Below are 24103 nucleotides of genomic sequence, written 5' to 3'. Positions count from 1 at the left end.
CATTTATATAAACAGACATTTTAACATCCCCAGATTTAACACATTTACTGCCCACCTGATCAGCCACACACCAAGATAAAGTTGCTTCATTCAATTGAAGCATCCTGGACCCTCTTGCACTGTTACTTGTCAGAGGCAATCACCAATATAATTAAGAGGCTGCCTTTCACTGCGAACTGAACCATCCCTTCTCACAGGAACCACAAGGAGTCTGCATTGCATTAGGGATGTTAGCGTGTTGTCGTTTTACACGATCAACCAATAAAGCCGGGTCTTATCAGTTAATCCTAATGACTACATTCATCTCGCCCCCGCCTTCCCCCCCCAACACCCCTTGATGCCTCTGAGGCTGTGCCTGTTGGTAGCCATCTTCCCTCCCCCTGCCACTGCCTTCCATAGAAGGCACTGGGGGAGGGGGGCAGAGCAAAACATACAGAAAGACAGTCCCCACTCGCTCTTGTGCTGCTGCCTCTGTATCAGAGGCAGCAGGAGGGTTGGGGTGGAGGGGCAGGCAGGAGCTAGTGCTCACAGGGAGCTGATTTAAAAGCCGGCTCCCCACAACACTGGCTCCCACCTGCCCATCCTGCATGTAAACTGAAAAATTCAGCACAAAAATCAGTTTGCTAACATCCCTGTTTGGCATATCAGAAAGTTTGCAAAGACGTGGCTGCCAAAATGGAGCATTTTTGCCACCACAGGGAACAATTGGCAAAAAAAAAATTCTTCTACTTCCTGTCCAAAAGGTTTGATTTGAGAGGATTCTTGTTTAAAGCAGTTGTTTGCCTGTTTTTGGCTAATAGCCTTTTTGTTGTTGCAGCTGCAAACTGGTCAAGACTAAGCTTCTGGCGAGTTCTCAAATGCTTGCTAGAAGAGGTGGTGATCCAATGGCCAGAATTCTTTTCACTGTAGGTGAGAGAGTCTTGCCTCAAGCTTAGGATTCTTTCAATGTAACCGCTTCTGCTGGTTTCTTTCAAGTGCGTCTGGACTGGAGTTACGCTCATTCCTCCACAGAAATAACATGGCCAGTGAGCGGATAAAACTTCCACAGCCGAAGTGAGCTGCAAAAACAGTTGGTTTTGGAGACAGTCTCGTGAGCGGAAGGGACACGGACACTTCACAACAGTGCACTCTCACCACCAGCGTACACATAAAATCCCACCTTTTTATTATGGCATACGGTTCTGGTTTGGACGTGTCAATACCACACGAGTGTGACAAAAAAGGGAAAGACAGAGCGACGCTGAAATAGTTACAGAGTCATGCCATTAGCAACACAGGCAATACGATGGATTTCCAAGATACAAAATTGTTTGAAGGGGTTTCCCCCCCTCCCCTACACTGAAATATCTTTACAATATTTTGCAAACTCACTTTTTTTTTTCCAGTAGAGAAAAAAAATGTAAAATATGCTGAGAACAACTACAAGCAGGAATCATTTTAATGGTTAACAGAAAAAAAAAAGAGCTGTAACTTTGTTCTATAACAGCATCTATTAAACACACATAACGAGAGGTAAGCAACTATACAGAAGTAAGAGCAGATATTTCATCACAGGAGTCTGAAGTTCGGGCAGGGTGGGGGGACTCTGAAACTGGATGCTTTTATTTGGTCACAAAGTTTGAGCTGAGTGTTTAAAATGAGGCATCCTTAAAGATGCAGCACTCCTATTTAAAACAATAAAGAGAAACTTCTGATGGACTAGAACCTACCGGTCTGCAAAAGAATAAAAAAAATAAAAATTCGACATTTAAAAAAAATCCAAGTATTCCTAGTATTACAACTTAACTTACGGTTACAAAACAGACCGGCAGTTCCTCCTTAAGCAGCAGCAAGACAGCCAAGGAGTAATGCCACCTTCACCACAACAGTATCTCTGGGGCTTCCAATACAAGGCGGATACTCCTAAAGTGATGTTAGAATGATCCGTTTGTCTGCCAAGTGATCAGGCACGAAAAGGAGACAAATGCCTCCTTTTTTCCCCACCACACTGCCCTGTTCTAGCAACAAGCTAAGACATTCTCTTTGGGCCAAGACTAACAGAAACCACTTTCTCAAATATTCTTCAGGTTTCCTGCCAACCTGGGTTTTATCATTTTTATTCTCGCGTGGGGGGGTTTTATTAATTTTTTTTTAAAAAAACCACAATTTTCCTGACAGTCTCTAAAGTGATACCAAAAAGTATTTAACAGTCACTCTTCCACAGTTTAATGGTTTTGTCGTTTTCTAGTGCTGCCGATGCAATGATGTTTTCTGTTGGGTGACAAGCTGTTGAGATCACAACATCTAAATAAAAGGAGACAAAGAGAATTCATGCCAGTCCAAATTGCTTTGGTTCAGAGCAGGTATTTTCAGCGCACACACACACAGCTGCCTCATTTTAAGATATGGCCAGGCTCTCTCTCTACAGTGGATACCAGCATCTGAGTGTGATGATTTATGAATACTAACGTCATTTGATCTGACCTTTGTTCTTCGGGAACTATTGACTGTACTCCATAAAAGTAATGTTCTAACAGGGCTCTAGTGGACCTACCCCAATTGTGAGCTTAGCAGCTGGAAAGTGGGTGAAAGTTATAATATATAAACAAGCAGAACTTGGGGAACTATTTCACATTTCATGCCTAGGGTTTCTTGGTGTAAGTTAGGGCAGATAAAACCCCACCCAAAGCAAACAGATAGTTGATTTAAACCGCATGTGCCCCATACTCACAAGTGAAAGCCCTGATCCTCCAAAGACTTTTGCACATGCTTCACTTTACAGATCGGGAATAGCCCCATTTGCTTCGATGGGGCATGATCACAGGGCACAAAGTTATGTGCACAGACCTGCAGTACTGGACTCCAAGACACTGATCATGCAAACACTTAAGCACACACTTAATTCTATTCACATGGGTCACGCTCCTGACTACTCATACGAGTCAAGCTGCGCATTTTAAGCATTTGCAGGAGCTAAGTGTTCAAGACTCTTTGCATCTGGGGCCAGTGTCTCTAAAGATGCTTCGATCTCACCTGGAACTCATCCTTCGACAAGTGCAGCTTTGGGAGGAACCAATGACCAAGGGTTTCCAAAAGTGCCTTGTGAGGAGGAGTGCCTCCCATCAGGTACTTAAAAGTTACCACACTTGTAAATAAATCGGCCAAGATTTTCACATGTAATTCAAGGAAAAAAATGTCTGATCACCAATATTATCAAAAGTCCTCTAAATATGCCTATCTTGGAAAACACAGCATGGATCCTCATCATGCACCATTCAGACAGATGTTTATACTAATCCCATCAGTCACATTCTAAACATATTTGACTTGATACTAAAAATACAGATTTCTAATTTAATGCTGTGTGTTTGTTATTTATTCAGTGAAGCAACGTTTAATCAGTATTGGTGCAACAAAAAGCAGGTTCATACCTGTGTGTCCTTGCAATTTTTGTACAATCTCTTTTGTTTGGAGGTTCCAAATATAAACCAGGTTGTCCTCTGAACCAGACACAATCCACTGGAGGGGGAAAAAAAATGAGAGAATAGTTACAGAACTGCTATTTTAGTCTTTCCTGCCATCCCAGTTTAAATTGCTATTTACTCTCTCTATAGTATTAGAAGGGTTCATCTGTATCTGCAAAAACAAATGAGGAGTCCTGTGGCATCTTAAAGACCAATAGATTTATTTGGGCATAAGCTTCCGGGGTAAAAGCTCCCTTCATCTGGCAAAGCTGTTTTTACTCTCGAAAGCTTATGCCCAAATATATCTGTTGGTCTTTAAGGGTATGTCTAGATTACATGCCTCTGCCGACAGAGGCATGTGAAATAGGCTACCCAGCATAGTCAATGAAGCCAGGATTTAAATATCCCCAGCTTCATTAAAATAAAAATGGCTGCCGCGCTGTGCCGGCTCAGCTGATCGTCGGCATAGCACATGAGTCAAGATGCGGATCGGGTGACAAGGGAAGCCTTTGTCAACCGCTCCTTTATGCCTCATGAAACGAGGTTTACAGGAGCAGGTCGACAAAGGTTTCCCTTGTCAACCGATCCGCGTCTTGACTCGCACGCTGTGCCGACTATCAGCTGAGCTGGCACAGTGCGGCGGCCATTTTTATTTTAATGAAGCCGGGGATATTTAAATCCCGGCTTCATAGGCTACCCAGCATAGTCAATTTCACATGCCTCTGTCGGCAGAGACATGTAATCTAGACATACCCTAGGTACCACAGTCTCCTCATTGTTTTGACTCTACATAGGTTCATACTGCACCCTCATTGCCATAGTGCACTAAGTTGTGCATTAAGCAACAACAGTCATATGTGGTTCATTCTCCCTCTCCCCGCCTCAACCCAGGTGAATTGCGTGCACATCAGAGTATTTTAGTTTGGGGTTTGTTTACATATGTCCATACTGTTATGTCTGATTTATAGTATCTAGCTCTTCTACACAATGCTTCTTATACAGTGTTCTCTTCAGCACTTCAGAGGCCATTATTCCTATTTTACAACTGCGGAAACTGAGGCACGGGGCAGCAGGGGATGCAACTCGCTTAAGGTCAGCCAACAGGCCAGGCAGAGATGGAAATAGAACCTAGATCTCTTGAATCCTGGTCCAATGCTCTTACCACTAGGCCATGCTGAAGACCAGAAAGACTGGCTGAAGTGGGCATGGCCCTTGAAGCAAAAAGAGGTGAGGTTTAAGATGGATCTTAGTCCTTGGGGAACCTCATAAGATCCCCTCAAGAAAGCTCCATTTCCTGCACAGGGATGCTGGGGCCCTACAGACAGCATTTCAACCAAGACTCATACACAGCAACTCACAAGCTATAACAGGTAAGTGCTATGTTATGCACTAACATGGCTTCTCACCACTCAGGTTTTCCCCGTTAGGGTACATCTAGACTACAGAGCTTTTCCAGGATACCAGAGGTATCCTGAAAAAGCTCTGCCGCATCCAAGGAACGCGCCCGGTTTTTTTTTTTTTTTTTTTTTTTTTTAAAGTCAGAAAAGTGGACACGTTTTGTCAGCATCCCTGTAAACTTCGTTTTACAAGGAAGAATGGCTGTTCCAAAACCAGGGTTTTTTCCCTGACATTTGGCCCCGTGTAGACGGGCCAAATGTCGGAGAGGCCTCTTTCGGAAGAAAAGCGGGAAAAGATATGTAAATTGTGGTTTGCAATTTGCGTATCTTTTTCCGACTTTTCTTTGTAGTGTAGACATCACCTTATTGGGGTACACGAAACCTGGCACAGTTCTTAGCACTGGGCCTACACAATAACATGGAACACCCGCACTGCTGAACGAAGCTTCCTAAAAGTCTCCCCAAAATGGTACCTTTTGACCAAGCCTCCAAAGTAAAGATTCCAGGAGATTGAAACCTTGGGGCTGTTGCTTCTATTACAATCCCTCCTCGCTGCTTGCAAGTTTGCAACATTAACTGTAGCATGTGTTATACTGGGCTACAGTTTTGCACTAAGGGCAGGACAGCCCTTATAAGCCCAGAAATTACTAGGGATGTCACCCATTAACACCACCCGTACCAAGTGATGCTTAGCAGTTAACAGATGCAGGCAGGAGGCTGCTCCAGCCCATCCTTTGCCCGCGGGATCCTGTGTAACCAGAATTATGTTATGTTTAATCAGTTAACTGTCTCTAGGCATCACAAAAGCGTAAAGAACTGATTAAACTGGATTATACATGCCTAGAAATTACGAGAGATTTGCATTGTCTCCGTTTTGATGAAAAACTCAAATGCACGAATACCACTAAAAGCAGCTCAGTAATAATCACCCACCTTTCCACCAGTGACAGAGAAGTTTGCGAATATGCAGTATTTCTCATTCTTGTGACCTGTGTACGTCTTCAGGCACTGGAAGGGAAGAGCCAAAAGGTAAAAACCATAAACACTGCTGGGAATAAGATAACTGGCACTCAAGAACAAACTCCCTTTGCAGGGCAGACTAAATATATCTGTGCACATTTCTCACCCCATCAACTCATTCAAAGGAGGCAGAGGGCATCTTTGCCTGCAATCACTAACCAATCACTTTGCTGGGGAGTAGGAATGGCCCCAATTTGTGTCTTCCACCCACAGGGAAAAAAAAAAAAAAAAACAAGGCACGAACAGTTTACCAGGTCAGGAAACACAGAATTCAATGTCTCTAGGCATCACAAAAGCGTAAAGAAATTTTTACACTTATCTTGTTTGCTCCACTATTATAGAAGGGGCTGTCATAAATGTTATTTAGAGTAGTTCTATTGCACAGATGGCAGAGAAAAAGCTTAACCTTATGGATAGTATTTGAAAACCACCCAAAACAGGCTACAAACTAGCTAGGACATTATAGTAAGACACTGAGATTATACCTTTCCTTTGCTATAGTCCCAAAGTTTCAGTGTGCTAAAAAACAAAAGGAGAACAAGGATTTTAGGCTTTGTGTTATTTTACTTGTTATGATTTCATGGTACATACATGTTTTTTCCATATTACAGCTTCCCAGATTCTACATGAGTCATTCCAGTTTGGCTTGGGAATGCGGAGTTTCAGCTAACCCAGCAAGAACTGGATTTTATTTACAGCCCATTTGTATTCTCCTCTATGAAACAAAATGGAGTCCTTAAAAAAATGCATTTTGTTAAGTTTGCTCATGTCCACTTCTCTTGATGTGCGGCCACGATGAGGTATCTGACCGATAGTTCAAAACACGGAGGAAGGAGCCAGACAACAATTCTCAACTCTAATACACTTTGTATGAAGCAAAACCAAGCCAGAACCACCTGCCCCCTGTATCTAGGTAAAGGGACTGTGTAATAGGAGGGGAGTTTTTAAGTCAGTCAGTGGTAGATAAGAGTGATAATGTTCAAATTCTATTTGGGAGCCTAAGTGAAATTAGTCATTGGTTTCAGACAGATGTGCCTCCTTCGCACACACAGAGGAGAGCACAAAAACCTCTTCCATATTCAAGTAGGAGGCAGCAGTGTTGACTCTCCTGTTCTGGCTTGCAAAATAGCTTGAATTTTGGGTTTCTTTGTGCTCACCGGACGAAGAGAGGAGGACTAACCCTGTAATGTCTCATATAAGATATTCACAGGTAACGAGCTCGTTACCATGTGATTTGGGGACAGGAGACGCTCATTACAGCAGCAGCAGCTAATGCTCATTTCCTCAAGGGAGGAAAAAGGGTGAGTGGCTGATTCTCACTACCAGTGGCACTGGAAATAGTCCAGTCTGAGAACGCTCAATAAAGCCAACCCACCTGCAGAGCTTTTCTGCTTTGTGTACACAGCTATTTTTACATTGCTGCCTTTGTGTGCGACATTTGTAGCCTTCGATGGTGTTAAGAGAGCCATTTGACCAACGCAGGAACTACATCATGCTGCGTGGAAACGTTTCAGAGGCCCAACTTAAATGTATCCTCCAAATTAAAAAACAAAGGAAAAGAACCCAAAGGAGTGCCACTGTGGCTTAACAACCAAGTAAAAGAAGCAGTGAGAGATAAAAAGGCATTGTTTAAAAAGTGGAAGTTAAATCCTAGTGAAGAAAATAGAAAGGAGCAGAAACTGTGTCAAATTAAGTGGAAAAATATAATAAGCCAAAAAGGAGTTTGAAGAGCAGCTATTAAAAAAAATCAAAAAGTAATAGCAAAATGTTTAAGTATATCAGAAGCAGGAAGCCGACTAAACAACCAGCGGGGCCCGTGGATGATCGAGATGCCAAAGGAGCACTCAAATATAAGACCATTGCAGAGAAACTAAGTGAATTCTTTGCTTTGGTCTTCACAGCTGAGGATGTGAGGGAGATTCCCAAACCTGAGCCATTCTTTTTAGGTGACAAATCTGAAGAATTGCCCTAGACTGAGGTGTCATTAGAGGTGGTTTTGGAACAAACTGATAAACTTAACAGTAACAAGCCACCAAGACCCAGATGGCAATCACCCAAGAGTTCTGAAAGAATTCAAAAGTGAAATTGAGAAACGATTAACTGTGGTTTGTAACCTATCCTTTAAATCAGCTTCTGTACTCAATGATGGAAGATAGCTAATGTGACGCCAATATTTTAAAAGGGCTCTAGAGGTAATCCTGGCAATTGCAGGCCGGTAAGTTTAATATCAGTACTGGGCAAATTAGTTGAAACTATAGTAAAGAATAAAATTGTCAAACACCTAAATGAACATAGTTTGTTGGGGGAAAGTCAATGTAGTTTCTGTAAAGGGAAATCATATCTTACTAATCTATTAGAGTTCTTTGAGAGGGTCAACAAACATGTGGACAAGGGGGATCCAGTGGATATATAGTGTACTTAAGATTTCCTGAAAGCCTTGACAAGGTCTCTCACCAAAAGGCTCTTAAGCAAGTTGTCATGGGATAAGAGGGAAGGTCCTTTCATGGATGGATAACTTGTTAAAAGACAGGAAACAAAGGGTAGGAATAAATGGCAAGCTTTCAGAATGGAGAGAGATAACTAGTTGTGTCCCCCAAGAGTCTGTAGTGAGACCAAACTTTTTCAACCTATTGATAAGTGATCTGGAGAAAGGGGTAAACAGGGAGGTGGTAAAATCTGCAGATGATGCTAAAATGCTCAAGATAGTTAACACCAAAGTAGACCGTGAAGAGCTTCAAAAAGATCTCACAAAACTAAGAGGTTGGGCAATAAAATGGCAAATGAAATGTAATGTTGATAAATGTAAAGGAATGCACATTGGAAAAAATAATCCCAACTATACATACAATATAATGGGGACTAATTTAGCTACAACTACTCGAGAGAGAGAGAGATCTTGAGTCATTGTGGATAGTTCTCTGAAAACCCACTCAATGTGCAGCAGCAAAGAGCAAACAATGTTAGGAATTATTAAAAAAGGGATGGAGAATAAGACAGAGAACATTTTATTGCCTCTATATAAAACCATGGTAAACCCACATCTTGAATACTACATACAGATGTGGTCATTTCATCTCAAAAAAGGTATCTTGGCATTGGAAAAGGTTGAGAAAAGGGCAAAAAAATGACTAGGGGTTTGGAACAGGTCCCATCTAAAGAGAGATTAAAAAGACTTGGATTTTTCATTTTAGAAAAGAGGAGACTAAGAGGGGATATTGTATAGGTCTATACAATCATGACTGGTGTAGAGAAAATGATAGGAAAAGTTATTTACTTATTCCCACAATATATGAACTAAGGGTCAGCAAACAAAATTGTTTTAAAACTGTTATTTAATTAAACAAAAGGAAGTTCTCCTTCATGCAGCGGACAGTCAACCTGTGGAACTCCTTGCCAGAGGATGTTGTGAAGACCAGGACTTTAACAGGGTTCAAGAAAAAACTAGATTCACAGAGGTTAGGTCCATCAATGGCTACAGGATGAGTAGGAATAGTGTCCCTAGCCTCTATCAGAGGCTGGGAATGGGTGATGGGAGAGGGATTGCTTGCAGATTCCCTGTTCTATTTACTCTCTCTAGGGCATCTGGCAATTCCCACTGTTTGGAAGACAGGATACTGAGCTAGATGGGCCTTTGGCCTGACCTAGTATGGCCATTCTTATGATGAAGGCTCTAAAAAGATGCAAAGCTAAGAGAGCATGGAGGCATTTCAACACCACAGTGATAGGACTGCCAGCAGCAAAAACTTTGCTCATCTTACTAACAATATAATTCCCAGAGGACTGGATTATAGAAGTTTGACAGCAGGTCTGAGTTTACCCACCATCAGATGAATATTTAACAACACAAAAAGTCTAAATTTGACGTTGACTTTCAATGTATTTTTAATACCTACTTGTCCAAAGTCGCTGCTAGTATGTATTTGCCATTTGGCGAGAATTTCACAAAAGACACAGGAGGGTTGTCATCATCTGTATCGGAAATACAAAGGTTTTTATACAGAATATAGTGAAATTGCTCTCTCATGGACAAAGCATTTATTGTGACACAACAGACCTACAGCAGATTCCAAAAGCCAATGTCTATATTAATTGACTTAACATTTTTGTTCAGCTCCCATTTTATATTTCACACAAACCAACAGGAGATACAGAAAAGTGATCATGTGAAATAATCCAAGAGGAAGAATATTTGGATTACTAACATTTTATTATTACAGATTCACCTGCAACTCAGCCTTCCCACTCCTGTATCAACTTTACCCTTAAGGCCCTACTTCGTTTGCAATATTGGTTTTAAATTAGCTTACTCTGCAAAGTCCACAATTTTGCATGCATTTTGAATATGCAAATAGCATTAAACTAACACTCAGTACCTGTAAAATGTTCAAGGCTAAAGTGATTAGATGCCATTTCTGCAACAGGTGTGTTAAGAATTAGTTTTCTGAATTGTATATTGCATCATTAACTTTTTTTAAAAACAAATATAGTTGTAGCAAAACGTCTTGTTATAAAAAAATAGACATAACATAATACTGGAGTGTTGATCTCATTTCAGCAATTTTTCCTCTTAAATAGAGCTTTTGCCAGAAGCTGGGAATGGGCAGCAGAAGATAGATCATTTGATGAATGCCTGTTCTATTCATTCCCTCTGAAGCATTTGGCATTGGTCACTGTTGGATAACAGGATACTGGGCTAGATGGACCTTTGGTCTGACCCAGTGTGACTGTTTTGCTTTTCCAAATTACCACTATTAATAAAGTCCATTATTACATTTCTGCAATTTTCTGTCTTTTCCACAACTTACCTGCAATTACTTGAAGATCATCCCACAATTCAGGTACCAGCCTAGTCTTAAGACCACTACTCTATCCGGCACATCTTACTGCTAAAGTATGTCCATTGTGAACAGCAGGGGTACGTCTAGACTACAAGCCTCTTTCAAAAGAGGCTCTCAAAAGATACTTTCGAAAAAGCCTCTTTTGAAAAAGAGTGTCTAGACTACACGCAGAGTTTTCTAAAAAGCAAGCCGCTTTTTCTAAAGGAAGTCTAGACACCCTCTTTCAAAAAAGCACAGCTTGCCTTCAATAGCGCCTTTTTTCAAAAGAGTACTTTCGAAAAAAGGTGTTATTCCTCGTAAAATGAGGTTTACCGTAATCAAAAAAACTGCCGCGTTTTCGCTTTACTTTCGAAAGGATGTGGCTGCAGTCTAGATGCAGGTGAAGTTTTTTCAAAAAAGGCTACTTTTTTCTAAAAAACCCTGTAGTCTAGACACACCCTAGAACGTGTAGTTTTGCCTATGTCACTTCATGCGAACACTAGAGTCAGATAATCAGAGGCAAGATATGCACTATTCAACCGGTTGCCCACTATCTTAGGAAGGGCATTGATTCTTAAACACCCACATGTGAAAGTGTAACCGTGTACAGGGTTAACTGATGAGTCTAGGCTTAAAAGTCAGCACCACGTGCACACTGGCTCCCGGAGACCCAACTGCCACACCTCACGCAACCATTGAAATTTTCAGTGGCTAACCGTTATTTAATTACACACATTTTAACATCCCTAATTATAGCACCTCTCTATCATGTTGGTATGTAGAAATGTTACAGAAGCTCCAAGTCATTGAACAGCCAAGCACAACGCTACAATGACTAGAGGAGAATCTTGCAATACTGGTTCTTAAATTTATTGTCCAGTGTGTGCTGATAATATCCCTAGCCTAGGAAGCTCTCTTACACAGGAGAGAGAATATTTCACCTTAAATCATGCAAAGATGGTAGTGCATGAAGAGGACAGCATAAGAAGAAGGAAAAGAGAGAAAGCAAAGCTGATGAGGAAACTACATAACAGCAGTCCAAGTCACACTGAGTGTTTCATATTTTATATGATAATACAGCAGACAGATTCAAAGTTCACACACACATTTGCCTGCTTACCAATCAGTGTTTTTAGGCACTGGCCTGATGCTGTATCCCAGATTCGACTTGATTTAAAAAAAAAAGAGAGAGAGAGAGATGAGTCATTACTATAGCTCTGGAATGTATCATGTTACATTTTAAACTCAAAGTCATGATAGGAAAAACTATAAAACCAAAAGAATCCCATTTAAGTTTTTATAAAAAGAGCCTAACTGTTACTGAAAAAATAACCACTTACCAGAGACCATCATAGCTACTTGACACTATCAGGGACCCATCACGATTAAAATGTACCTGTTTTATATAGAGGGAAAAAACTGCTGTATTAATGTTTATGAAGAACAAGAGCTCACATCTGAAAATTATCTCCAAAGTAGTACACTGGGTCCTAATTATCACACAACTAATAGGCTGTGATTCATGTGGAGGGGGTCAAGAATTCAAGAACGGGATGATGGGTGCAGAAAGTTCAGACATATCAGGTAAAAAAAAAAGCACTCTGGGAATTTTACAATAAGTCAGTTTTGTGAAATTCTAATGCCTCATTTGCATCACCTGATTTTTTTTCCCAGCTTGAATACAGACAGCTGCATTTAAATTCAGTTATCGGGGTAACAGGTGAGCAACAAGATTGAGATTAGCTGGCAAGTTTTCGTAACAATTACTAGACTGTTTTAAGAAGTCTCTGAAAACATTAAGACCTGAACTGATTCAATGAAGTGAGGAATTTTGCCAACAGCACTGAGGCCATGCTAGGAGAGCACACTGCAGCAGAAGCAGTACAGACATCTCATTTAGTGACACGCATCTTGGTCTGGTCCATTTATTTGCCTCAGTTATCCACGAGCTTCCTGAAGCGGTTTAGAAAAAAAGTTATGGAGCAACCCAAATGTACAGCAAATTCAGATTTTCACTGGAGTAGCCTCCGCAACCCGTGTTTTTATAGCAGATGCTGCCTGTCATTATGCCCCGAGGGATAAATCCATTCTGGGGTTCAAGGGGTAAGTATTGTTCACTGGCATCTCCATGTTCATTAAATCATTATAATGTTCGTTACAAGTCACCGCATGGCGTTTGTTACGCTACGTCCTTCACCAAAGGGAAGATAGTAACAGTGAAACATTGCTCCCTTCTTTGCAAAAGGGGGAAAAGCCCTGCTAAATGCAGGCACACACGTCAGCACTGAAGGCACTTACAGCTGAAACTGGGTCAGAATGCGCAGGTAGAGTCTTGAGGCACTTCCCCGTTTTCACGTCCCATATCCTCACACTTTCGTCAAACTGAAGATCAGAGGACAAATTCACTCTGTGATTTTCAAATGCACGCACTCCCTAGCCGTACCCGCATGCCCCACATGAATGGATTAACAGGTTTCATCAAGGAAGGGAAAGAAATATGTATGACTACGTTTCTCAGGCATCCCAGCTTATTTCTGCTTGGGAGCAAACAAGATTGTAATGTATTTCCTCTTCTCTGCTAGTCACTGAGGACTGTTGGCTTAGCATGGGGATCTTCAAAAGGAGTTAAATCCGAACCTTCATTCTTTGCTCTTTATGGAAGCTTCCTGTGCCAATCCCAAGGAGCTTTATGAATGCTAAGCTCCAATATTCGTGCAAGGAAGCTAGTATTTATCCCTAGCTTACATGCAAGGTAATTCAGATTTAATGACTTGCACAAGGTGAGAACCCAAGAGCCTTATTCCCAGTCCCCTTACACGCCATGTGCATGCTTCCTAGCTACACAGCAAGCTAATGAAGTGGTCGTAAAGCTACATTTGCATGAAATGGTCAAAGACATAAAGGCATCTTCCAGAGTGATCACAGAATCTGGACACGGATACAAGGAGCTTCTATTTCCCAAACAGTTCATATCAGAGCAGCACTCCGCACCTAAGGAAGGCTTTGCAACCAAGTGAACGTAGCTCTGCCGACTGCTAGTGCAGCCCCCTCAAGTAAAAAAGAACATCTGGGTCTCAACCTATAGCCCACACGCTGAGGCTTTACCCATAGCACTCTAACTTCTAACTGAGCTGGAGGCTTTGATCTGGGCCCAAGAGCCAACATGGCAGCGATGCTACCAACCCATGATGCTACCAACTTTCCCCTTTAAGACGCCACTTCATTACACATTATGCATAGTGACAGTCAGATGGCCCGAACCTCAGCAGAGCGTATGGGACTGTACTTCACGGAGAGCATGTTCACTTACCGAGCCTGAAACAATGAGGTTGGACTGTGGGTTGAAGTTGCAGCAGAAGACATAGTTACTGTGCCCCTTTAGCGTCTTCAAACACTTGCCCTGAAATCAGATTGAAACCATTAGCGTCAAACATGCACACAGTGGAAAGTGACTGGTAAACCTACACCTTCCAAGTTCCCATGGTGACCTGAATTCAGGACAATGTGATAAAAGGACAATATCAGAGTAAGAAGCCTAGATTTTTGGGGAGAAATATTACAAAACACACACACCCATCCTCAAGATTTTATGGGATAAGAATAATAAAACAAAAAGCGTTTCCAACCCCAGCCCTACACTCATAGCACATTAAACCAGTGTTTCTCAACCTTTTTTTTTTAAATAAAGTACCCCCTTTTCCAAAACAAAACAAAATTATAAGTACCCCCAGTACCTACAGTTTTCAGACACACAACATTTTTTTTCTACCATTGCAACACATTTGTTTAAATAAATTAATTGTAGCTGGCAGGCAATGAAACTTTTGGGTGTAGAAAGTACAAAAATAATAAAGTGCTGTAAAACTTGAAAAAAAAAACAGTTTTCTCCAAATGTCAGTTGTGTTGACGTGCCCCCCAGACTTCTCTCAAGTACCCCTAAAGCAACGTCTACCACTGGTTGAGAAACACTGCATTAAACTAATTAGAAATGAACTAACTTATTTTAATCACCAATACAGAAAGAAAGAAAGCTACATCCCTGGTGAAAAGTTAATGGCAAACATTCCATTTCAGAGGGAGCTTTTTTGGAAGAATCTCTCAAGTACTGCATCATGCCTGGAAGTCATGGAGCCGTCTACGAGGATAACCACTGTAACCAAACAGGCAGCAGCAAGTTCCAGCCTCCCAAGACCAGCGGGTCTCTCTCAAACAAGGAAACTCGCCCCTTTTCAGTCCATTTCAACAAGTTGCTCAACATTACTAAGCAGACCTGCAGACAGGCATATTTAAAAGGAGCCAAGGCTTAAAATTTCTCCAACAACCTTAGCAAGTCAAGTTAGCCTTCTTCGCTGTAAGATGCACCAAGAGAGGGGACTGCAGAGAAGAGAGAGAACTCAGGCCTTGCCCTTACCGAGCTCACATCCCAAATTTTGAGAGTTTTGTCGTCGGAAGCAGAGACAAGAAGGTTGGAATCAGATGACCATGCTACATCAGAAATGCCCTGAAACAAAGGAAAGCAATTTAACACTGATCTTTGCTCACTCATTCATTCCAGGACAGGTGAAGCACACTTTAAGTTTCATATGCGAAGCTAGAAAGCAAGAAAAGAAAGGCTGCCTTAATTTTGGAAAGACTGGACAGAAATGGATCATAGCAACTTTTAACACTTCTTCCTCTAACCAGAGGACAGTCAACGACTCCACAGAACTTTTTAGCTTTGCTGAGCCTCACATGGAAAGAACACTAATAACTTGTTCAACCAGCAGTTCTAGTTATTATGGGACCTCTTTTTGAAGTTTGTAAATAAGAATTATGTGTAGCGGGGTTGGGTTAATTGCTGTCCCTCCTCCCCAAAGAGGTGCTCCACACTACTCTCTGCCTGTACTGACCAAGAGTAAGATTTTCCAAGGCACCCAAGTGACTTAGGAGCCTAAGGCATGTTTTCAAAAGTGACTTAGGCAGCTGGATCCTATTGACTTTCACTGAGATCTAGGAGTCTGAGTTTTCTCAATGAAAGTGAACAGGTCACAGGCATCATCTAAATCACTTCCGAAAACCGGACTTCAGTTCTTTGGAATGTACTCTCCATTTCCAAACACCAGATGTGATTTCCTGAATTTCAGTGCGCAAAGCCATGAGAAATGTCATTCCCCTTAAGGAAATTCAGTGGGATCCCATGGGCGGGGAGCTGCTTACTGGATACATCCATACATTGTGCTGTTTTCCTAGGTGGAAACCCAGCTGTTCAAGTGGATAGTGTTAGTGCTCATGAAGCGAATGGCTTCCGTGCTGGCTAAGCATTGAGCATGCAGGTGCTTTATCAACAGTCCACAGGTTTCTTCTGCCCATCTCTCTCAATCCTGACCCAAAAGATCCACAAAATTCCAGGCTCAGGGCCATCACCACCACAAAGGCTTGGGCAGGGGTGCCATTGGGACCACGAATCGTGCTCCCCTCCCCACCCCCAAACGAGTCCAGTTTGGTTTCTTGTGAATTAAAACAATGAAGGCTTCTGGAGGCGAAAGTTAACAAATTACCCCATTATGCAAGCCCCAGATGCAGTACTGAATTACATAAGAACATAAGAATAGCCGTGGTCAGACCAAAGGTCCATCTAGCCCAGTAGCCTGTCTGCCGACAGTGGCCAGCACCAGGTGCCCCAGAGGGGGTGGACCGAAGACAATGATCAAGCGATTTGTCTCCTGCCATCCCTCTCCAGCCTCTGACAAACAGAGGCCAGAGACACAATTCCTACGCCCTGGCTAATAGCCTTTTATGGACCTAACCTCCATGAATTTATCTAGCTTCTCTTTAAACTCTGTTATAGTTCTAGCCTTCACAGCCTCCTCTGGCAAGGAGTTCCACAGGTTGACTATGTGCTGTGTGAAAAAGAACTTTCGCTTATTAGTTTTAAACCTGCTACCCATTTTCAATTGTAATCAAAAAGGGCAACTATTTCAATTGTAATTGAAAAGGTCAACTATTTAGAAGGCAGGATATTTCATACTTACCAGCTTGTGACCAGATATTGTTTTTTCAAACTTGCCATCATATGCTCCCCAAATTTTAATTAATTTGTCAGCCGCTAAAAGAGAAGAGATTCCCAATTAGTACTAAAACCAGCTACCTCACTCCCTTAAGGGAGAAATGTATGCTGGCTACTTTTTACAAACACTTTACAGTTTTTACCCTCAAGCATAGACTTCCGTGCATAAGCATGTCAACATTAAATGACAGTTTCATAAACGCCAGACTGCATTGGTTGGGATTTCACATACTGCCTTGAAAGTCAAGGGTCTCAAATAAGTCAGTTCCAAAATTGGATCCACTATAATTTATCTGATAAAAAGTGGACTTCGGTTTCTAATTTTTAAAAATAAACTAGGGGGCTGAGACTCACACTTGCTATGCTCACCAACCCCGCGCCGTGCCACGCCCCCCCTCCCGGCCTCTGCCCAAGAACGTCATTCTGTCACACGCCGCAGGAAAAGCTTTTTTATATAAATATATATACACACACACACACACACACACACACACAGAAAAAGATGTATTGCCAGTGGAGGAAAAAAGTTACCATACCACGCAAATCACTAAAACATTTCTGCCTCAGAGAGAACAAAAACTGATCTATAGTTTGGGCCGACATTTCTGCTCGTGAGGCACACACGTGCGACCCATTATCATGTTAACTTGTGCTCTGTGGCAGAGAAAGAGGTTGATATTTGCCAGATGTTAAAAGTTAAGAGAATAGTTTAGGGAAGGGACTTCTAGAAGGTAGGAATGTAACAGTGTAGTCGATTAATTTATTAGCAAAAGCTTATACGTTAATGCTACAGACATCACGCATTCTCCCGCCAGTAAATTGTTTAGCAGGTTGGCCAGCAGCCTGGCTCAGTATTGGCTTACGACGGGTCTGGAACCTACCCCTGCTGCGGCTTTGCATTTAAAGTGTGTCAGGAGCCGGGCAGGTAGGCAGCCCGGCTCAGTTCCAGCTTGCACCGGGTTCAGGACCTCTGACCGCCCCACCAAGACAGGGGCTGCTGCCAACCCGTGCTGCTGCCTTGCAGACCAGCTCCCACATAGCACCCCACACAAGGAGTCCTCTGGGTGAGTTTCACCTCAATGCAGAGCGCACACTTGGTTGCTCATGCCAGGCCAGCCCCAACTTAAAGGTGCAAGTGAAAGTTTAACCAGTGCAAAGGGCTGCATGGGGCCCTCTTAGCACAAAGAGCAATTTCACATGTAGCCACAATCAGTGTGTAACTGCATTGTTTTATGTAAAGAGGATCAGTAGCACAAATTGAGCATCTCATGTCCTTCATTGAAGCCAGAGAGAAGGCATTTTGGACAACAGGGCCTAAAAGCCAACATTCAAGTAGGTCAAACTTTGGAACAGCCAGCTTTGAGTGTCCCTTTTAAAAAAAAAAGAAAAGGAAAAAAAAGAGCCATGTGGTTATAGTCCCCCACCTTATATTCCCTGTATGTTAACATTAGCCATCTACCTGTCTTCCAACAGAAGAATCACAATTCAGACGACGGAGGGGAATTAACACAGACTGATACTTACAGGAACTGGCCAACCATTCTCCATTGGGACTAAACTTTACTGACGAAACCGCTTTAGTGTGTCCTGCTAACGTGAACTTCAGAGCGTAGTTTGGTTTTACAGGTGCTGGCTGCAAGAAAGTGACATGAGTAAGAGTAATTCAATGTTTCAGTAGTAACTGCGGTATCAGACTGAGCCACTGTGCGGTGCTCTGCATTGTATACCAATCCAGACTCAATCCTTTGGGGTTGAAGGTGTTTAAAATTAAGTTTACAGCCTTTATATTTATGAAGGAAACCTGAGCTAGTACTAGCTTCCTGAGCCGACATAGAAACATGCTCAAACAATGGGTCAAATTCATCCTTGGGGTAAGTCCAAATTCATCCCCACCAAGTCCGTTACCAGGAATGAAGCAGGCCCAAGAAGTCTGAGAAGTGTGAATGGAATCGTCAAGCTACGTGGCATGACCTGCACAGGATTTTTAAAAACTGGGCTTTTGCCTCTTTGCTTCTTTATGACTGAAGATCTGAAAAGCTCCCCCACCAACTACAACTTGTTTTCACTTTTAGTATGAGCTATATCCCATCTGACTTCCTCTGGTCTGGCTGGAGGACGTTTGGGCAAGAGATTTCAGAAGGGCACTACAAATTTTCACACTATTATTGATGGGGAAAAGGATCTTTAACAAAGACATCCTTTCCTCAATGGATCCTCTAGGGATGTTAATGGTTAGCCAGTAGAGGGCTGGAGCAACCCATGTCCGCACGGGTAGGGGGGCCACTCCAGCCTGGCTGTGGCAGCCACCCCCATTTAATCAGTTAACCAGTTAACTAACGAAATGGGATTTTATATCCTTAATATCCATAGGCATTTGTGAAGTCACTTGCAATCTGTTCCTTTCTCTATTGAGATAATAAATTCACCAGTTGCACTACAGCTTTCCAATGGTAGACAAAATCTGAATTTCTAGCACGGGAGACAATAAAATACTGTCTTGGTAAGACTCTTAGGGCTTTTTTTAATATCACAAACCAGAAAAGGGTACAAAGGCCATTCTTTTTTTTACCTTTTGCAAGTCACCTTTACATAGCAGCATCAGCTATGTCACTGGTGCTCTATTTAGTAGAAACATTCAGCTACTCTGGGGTCATGGGAAGGCTTTGGTAGGATACCAGAACCTTCCCCCATAGTCTGACTCCCAACTATATTGATAGTGGAAATCATAATTAACAGCAGTGTTCCCTGTAAGCAGTGCGCTTGTGCAGCCATTCAGGAACAACTCAAATGCCACCCACCTGATTAGCAGAGCACCCACAGATAGGTTTTTTGTTTCTATGGGTGGTGCACCTTTACTCATGCCTTACTGCACACAAAAATTACTCCACGCATGGATGAAAAAGATTAGAGGGAACATTGATTAGCAGTAGAAATAATTAAAGAAATCAAACTCCTGACAGGCCTCGTAATTCCCTCCAGGCTAACTGGAAACACTGTTTATTATTTCAAGAAACCCTAAGAGTATTCTCCCCATTTCTCAGCAAAGTTTTAATACTAACATCACACCAATGTCTCACTACTGTGAGTAGTTACAAAATATATGTTCAATTTATAAATATTCTGACGTGTTACCATAAAACAAGATTACACATTTTGAGATGTATTCTCTTTCATGAATTTTGCAAATTTGCAAAATTCAATAAGCCACACCTGGATCTCAGTTATGCATGCTGAAAGTTACATTATCCACCTGCGTCAAAACTACGCTCTTTAGAGCAACGACAGCAATCTTGCTGTCTGTCTGGTCCACAAAGCACTTAGCATGTTCTCTTCGCTAAACAGTAATAGGAAAAATCCCAAATAATTCCTTTAATTCATTCAAAGAATTAAAATTCTTAAATGTCTCTAGTCCTATTTGTAAGTTTGCTAGTAAAAGATGCAAGCAACTTCCATGTTTATTGACAGATTGAGATATTGTTTGAGAGTTACACGCACCTTGGTTTGATTGGTTGAGGAGGAAGGAGTAGATTGTGTTTTGGTAGATTCTGCATCTGGCTTCTTCTCTTCTGTTGCCATGGTTCTCAAGCGAGCAAGTCAGACCTATGGTGCTTGTAGCGATGAATGAATGTGCTGCTTCAAAAGGGCCTTTCACACCCAAAAGAGAATTGCTCTAATAACGCCAACCTAGAAGAAAACGAAAACCCACTGTTAGCCATCGAGGGAATTATTTCAGCAGCTAAAAGACGACAATTAACGTAACAATGCACCCTAATCATAATCCAGGTCCCCATATAATCAGTGGGGGGAAAAAAATCACTTTCCAATTCTAGCTAAAATCCAAGAAACCTGAATGCTGCTGGTGGGAGTTAAATAAATATGGAATTGACAAAGTTTTATGCCTATCACTCTGTGCCATCTGCAACATTCCTCTGAACTCCCCGTTTTATAAAAATAGACTACAGAGCTTTTTGCTAGTTGTCCAGTCTCCAATGCCAAATCAGATTTAAACAGCTATAAGCACCTCTTGCTCTCCAGAGCAGTAAACAATTGCTGTAGTTGCCACACAGGATTGTTAACCAGTGGCAAGGGAGGTGGTCCATGTGATGCTCTGAGACAATGTGGTCTACAGCGTACACCAGTTCAAGAACCCCTGTTCTGGCCTAATCTCATATTACAGCTGAGAGGATCTGGTGAGAGTGTGGGCAGTTTATTTCTCACCACACTCCCTGAAATGCCATTAAACGTAAAAAGTTCAGAAGCGTAGCTATAAGAGTTTCATTTCTTGGAACTGAGGCAAGTAATAGTCCTGGATGTCTTTCAAATGGAAAGACAGATGCGATACAAAACCCACGATCATGCGAAAAATGCAACAGGTACACCCAGAACTCAAAATCCTATTCCCTTCTTCTGCCCTCCCAATTCATCTATTTCAACCAAGGGCTGTTTCCTTAACTGCATTTGAGAGCAGCAAATCATACTTGTTCCTGCCTTACACATGGAAGATATTTCACCTGATTAAGAGCCAGCCTGTAGCAGTCTCAATAGACTCACCTTCTCGAAACAAAACCCGAAACTGCTGTGCCAATATTCTTCAATCAGTGCTACACTGCAGAGTAAAAAACCTCTACCGCAGCCCTGCTAGATTTCAGCCTGACAATAGGCAATACCTCCACCACTTACAGTAAGGCCTTGTCTTAAGACAAAAATTATTAGTGTTGCTACCACCAGTTTTGTTCTGCTAGTAGTAGCTGTATTTGGAGTGACAACACAGGTGCCTGGTAGGATTTTAAGTGCCATGTCTTCTTTGGGGGACTGTGCAGCACAGTATAGCCCCTGTCTTTCCCACACTAGAGCTCTCTTCAGTGGAGATGAGCCACTGCTAGGAAATTTTGGAAGAGAGCTTTGGAAACTCTACGTCAGCTGTTCAGTGTTTAGCTCTGTTTGTGTTATGCATGATAGGAACAAGAGGCAGCTTTCTGCATCAAACAGCAGAAACAGTAATATTCAGTCCAGGTTTCCAGAATGGCAATTGGCTGATGCCAATATGGCTAAGATTGAACTCATGAAGAGGCTTTTACACCAAGCTCAAATCATTAATGCTTAAAGCTGCATCTGGCTGGAGGGAGAACAAGCTTGACTTCTGCACTTGTGCCAGTTCAATCCCCAATCTCATACAGTAGCCTGGGCCTTTAGGATGAGACACACCCTCCATGTAATAAATAGTAAGGGCTAGAATCTATGCATGCAAGTAACATTGGCCACACAAGCCACCCTGAACCAGTGCATGCCCCCAAGACAGGCTATGCAGCTTATTAACCAAATAAGGGAAAGGTCTGCGCATGCAAAGCAAGATACAGATTACGGGAGCTAGAGAGGACAATAAATCCATACACCCTGGCCACAGACTGGTGCATGCCCCCAGCCAGGCCTAGGAACAAGAGAGGGCGGAGCGAGACCATGCATCCCAGGACTAGGGCTGGTACATATCCCCCTGCGTGGGAGCTAAGAAGGGGTCAGACCCATGCAGTCTGGGGGCAGGTTCATACACGCCAGTCATGGGCACCAAGGAAGGGCATGTCCATGTACCCCATGGGTGCTAGGGAAGGAGGTCAGATCCATTCACCCTGCACCCCGAAGCTGGTGCCTGCACCACCACCCCCACTCCCGGTGCTAAGGAAGCGGCTTTTCCATACATCACCAGGGCTGCACAGCTCTCCCCCAACAGGAGCTGGGAGGAGGCCGGTCCATGCACCCTGGGGCAGGAATGGTGCACACCCCTCCCTCCACGTGGAAGCTAGGGAAGGGACAGATCCATGCACCCAAGAGCAAGGACATGCATCCTCCCTGCTCCCTCCCCCCGCCCTGGAGCTAAGAAAGGACACGGGAGCCGGGGGAGGGGCGGCCCCACGCACCCCCCCCATTACACGGGAGCCGGGGGAGGGGCGGCCCCACGCACCCCCCCCCATTACACGGGAGCCGGGGGAGGGGCGGCCCCACGCACCCCCCCCCATTACACGGGAGCCGGGGGAGGGGCGGCCCCACGCACCCCCCCCCATTACACGGGAGCCGGGGGAGGGGCGGCCCCACGCACCCCCCCCCATTACACGGGAGCCGGGGGAGGGGCGGCCCCACGCACCCCCCCCATTACACGGGAGCCGGGGGAGGGGCGGCCCCACGCACCCCCCCCATTACACGGGAGCCGGGGGAGGGGCGGCCCCACGCACCCCCCCCATTACACGGGAGCCGGGGGAGGGGCGGCCCCACGCACCCCCCCCCATTACACGGGAGCCGGGGGAGGGGCGGCCCCACGCCCCCCCCCATTACACGGGAGCCGGGGGAGGGGCGGCCCCACGCCCCCCCCCATTACACGGGAGCCGGGGGAGGGGCGGCCCCACGCCCCCCCCCATTACACGGGAGCCGGGGGAGGGGCGGCCCCACGCCCCCCCCCATTACACGGGAGCCGGGGGAGGGGCGGCCCCACGCACCCCCCCATTACACGGGAGCCGGGGGAGGGGCGGCCCCACGCGGGCCGTTCCCTGGCGGAGGCAGAGCTCGGGGCGGGGCCGCGGGGCGGCGCGTGCCCGGCGCGGGGGGGGGGGAGGGGGCCCCGCTCAGTCACTTACCTGGGAGGGGGGGGAGGGGCGCCGCCTCCTCCTCGGCGCGGAGCAGGGCCGGGGAGGAGGTGAAGCAGCGGCAGCTCCGTAGCTGCCAGGCGGGGAGGGGGGAATTGCGGGGCGGCGCATGCGCTCACGGCGGAAGGGGAGGGAGCCGCACAATGCCGCTCTCTCCCGGGGATGCTACGGCGAGGCGGAAGGGACAGAATCCGTCGGAGGCGGACTGGCACAGGCCTTAAAGGGCCAGAGGCCTGTTCCGGGTGGGGGCTCCCAGGGGATGCACGCGGCCAGGGCTGCTGCAGAGGTCACGGCCCTGCGGCCCACGTGTTGCAATTTCCCTGGAAGTCGCTGAGGCTGGAGCAAGCTGCAGCTCCCCAGGCTGGAGCCCTCAAGCCCCCCCCCCCCCCTTCCCAGCCTGACCCAGTGTCCTCATGTGCACTGGACAGCCTGGGTGAACAGTGCCCCTCTGCCAGAAGTGGGGGGGGGGGAGTGTTGGTGTGTGTGTGGGGGGGGGATTCTCTCTCACACACACACACACACACACACACAGCTACTTATGGGGCCCCGTGATACACACACCCACTACATATGGGGCCCAGTTCTGCAAGCAATCCCCACACACACGGCTCGTATTAGGAAACCCAGCCCCCCCCCACTGCAGCACTGCTTTAAACCCCCATTTCTTAAAATATAGGGCCCGTCCCAGCATCATTGTGTCTTACCCAGGTGACACTGGGCTGGTGCCAGCTGTATACCTGTAAGAAGC

General features: G+C 44.4%; 1 protein-coding gene across 1 annotated transcript; it reads right to left on the bottom strand.

Annotated features, from left to right (window-relative positions):
• Window positions 1–1142: 1142 nt before the first annotated feature.
• WDR5 (WD repeat domain 5) lies at window positions 1143–23472 on the bottom strand. The gene is made up of 14 exons (XM_075905217.1): window positions 23347–23472; window positions 20219–20407; window positions 18248–18356; window positions 16689–16762; window positions 15089–15178; window positions 13988–14077; window positions 12976–13059; window positions 12018–12073; window positions 11798–11844; window positions 9754–9829; window positions 6346–6379; window positions 5774–5848; window positions 3411–3498; window positions 1143–2283 (listed from the first exon to the last, which is right to left on the bottom strand). The coding sequence occupies exons 2-14, from the start codon at window positions 20297–20299 to the stop codon at window positions 2183–2185; spliced, it is 1005 nt and encodes a 334-aa protein (XP_075761332.1). The 5' UTR covers window positions 20300–20407; window positions 23347–23472; the 3' UTR covers window positions 1143–2182.
• Window positions 23473–24103: the final 631 nt, after the last annotated feature.

Source organism: Pelodiscus sinensis, chromosome 22, assembly GCF_049634645.1.
Source record: "Pelodiscus sinensis isolate JC-2024 chromosome 22, ASM4963464v1, whole genome shotgun sequence".
In the NCBI taxonomy this organism is placed as follows: Eukaryota; Metazoa; Chordata; order Testudines; family Trionychidae; genus Pelodiscus; species Pelodiscus sinensis.
Note: the sequence above shows the minus strand (reverse complement) of the source record. Positions and strands in the feature narration are given on the sequence as shown.

Excerpts from the sequence above, each read along its gene's own strand:
- WDR5 (XM_075905217.1), bottom strand. The coding sequence starts at position 20,299 with ATGGCAACAGAAGAGAAGAAGCCAGATGCAGAATCTACCAAAACACAA. Across the intron at positions 18,357-20,218 it reads CCTCAACCAATCAAACCAAG|CCAGCACCTGTAAAACCAAA; the intron begins GTGCGTGTAACT and ends ACTTTCTTGCAG. Across the intron at positions 16,763-18,247 it reads AGAATGGTTGGCCAGTTCCT|CGGCTGACAAATTAATTAAA; the intron begins GTAAGTATCAGT and ends CTTCTCTTTTAG.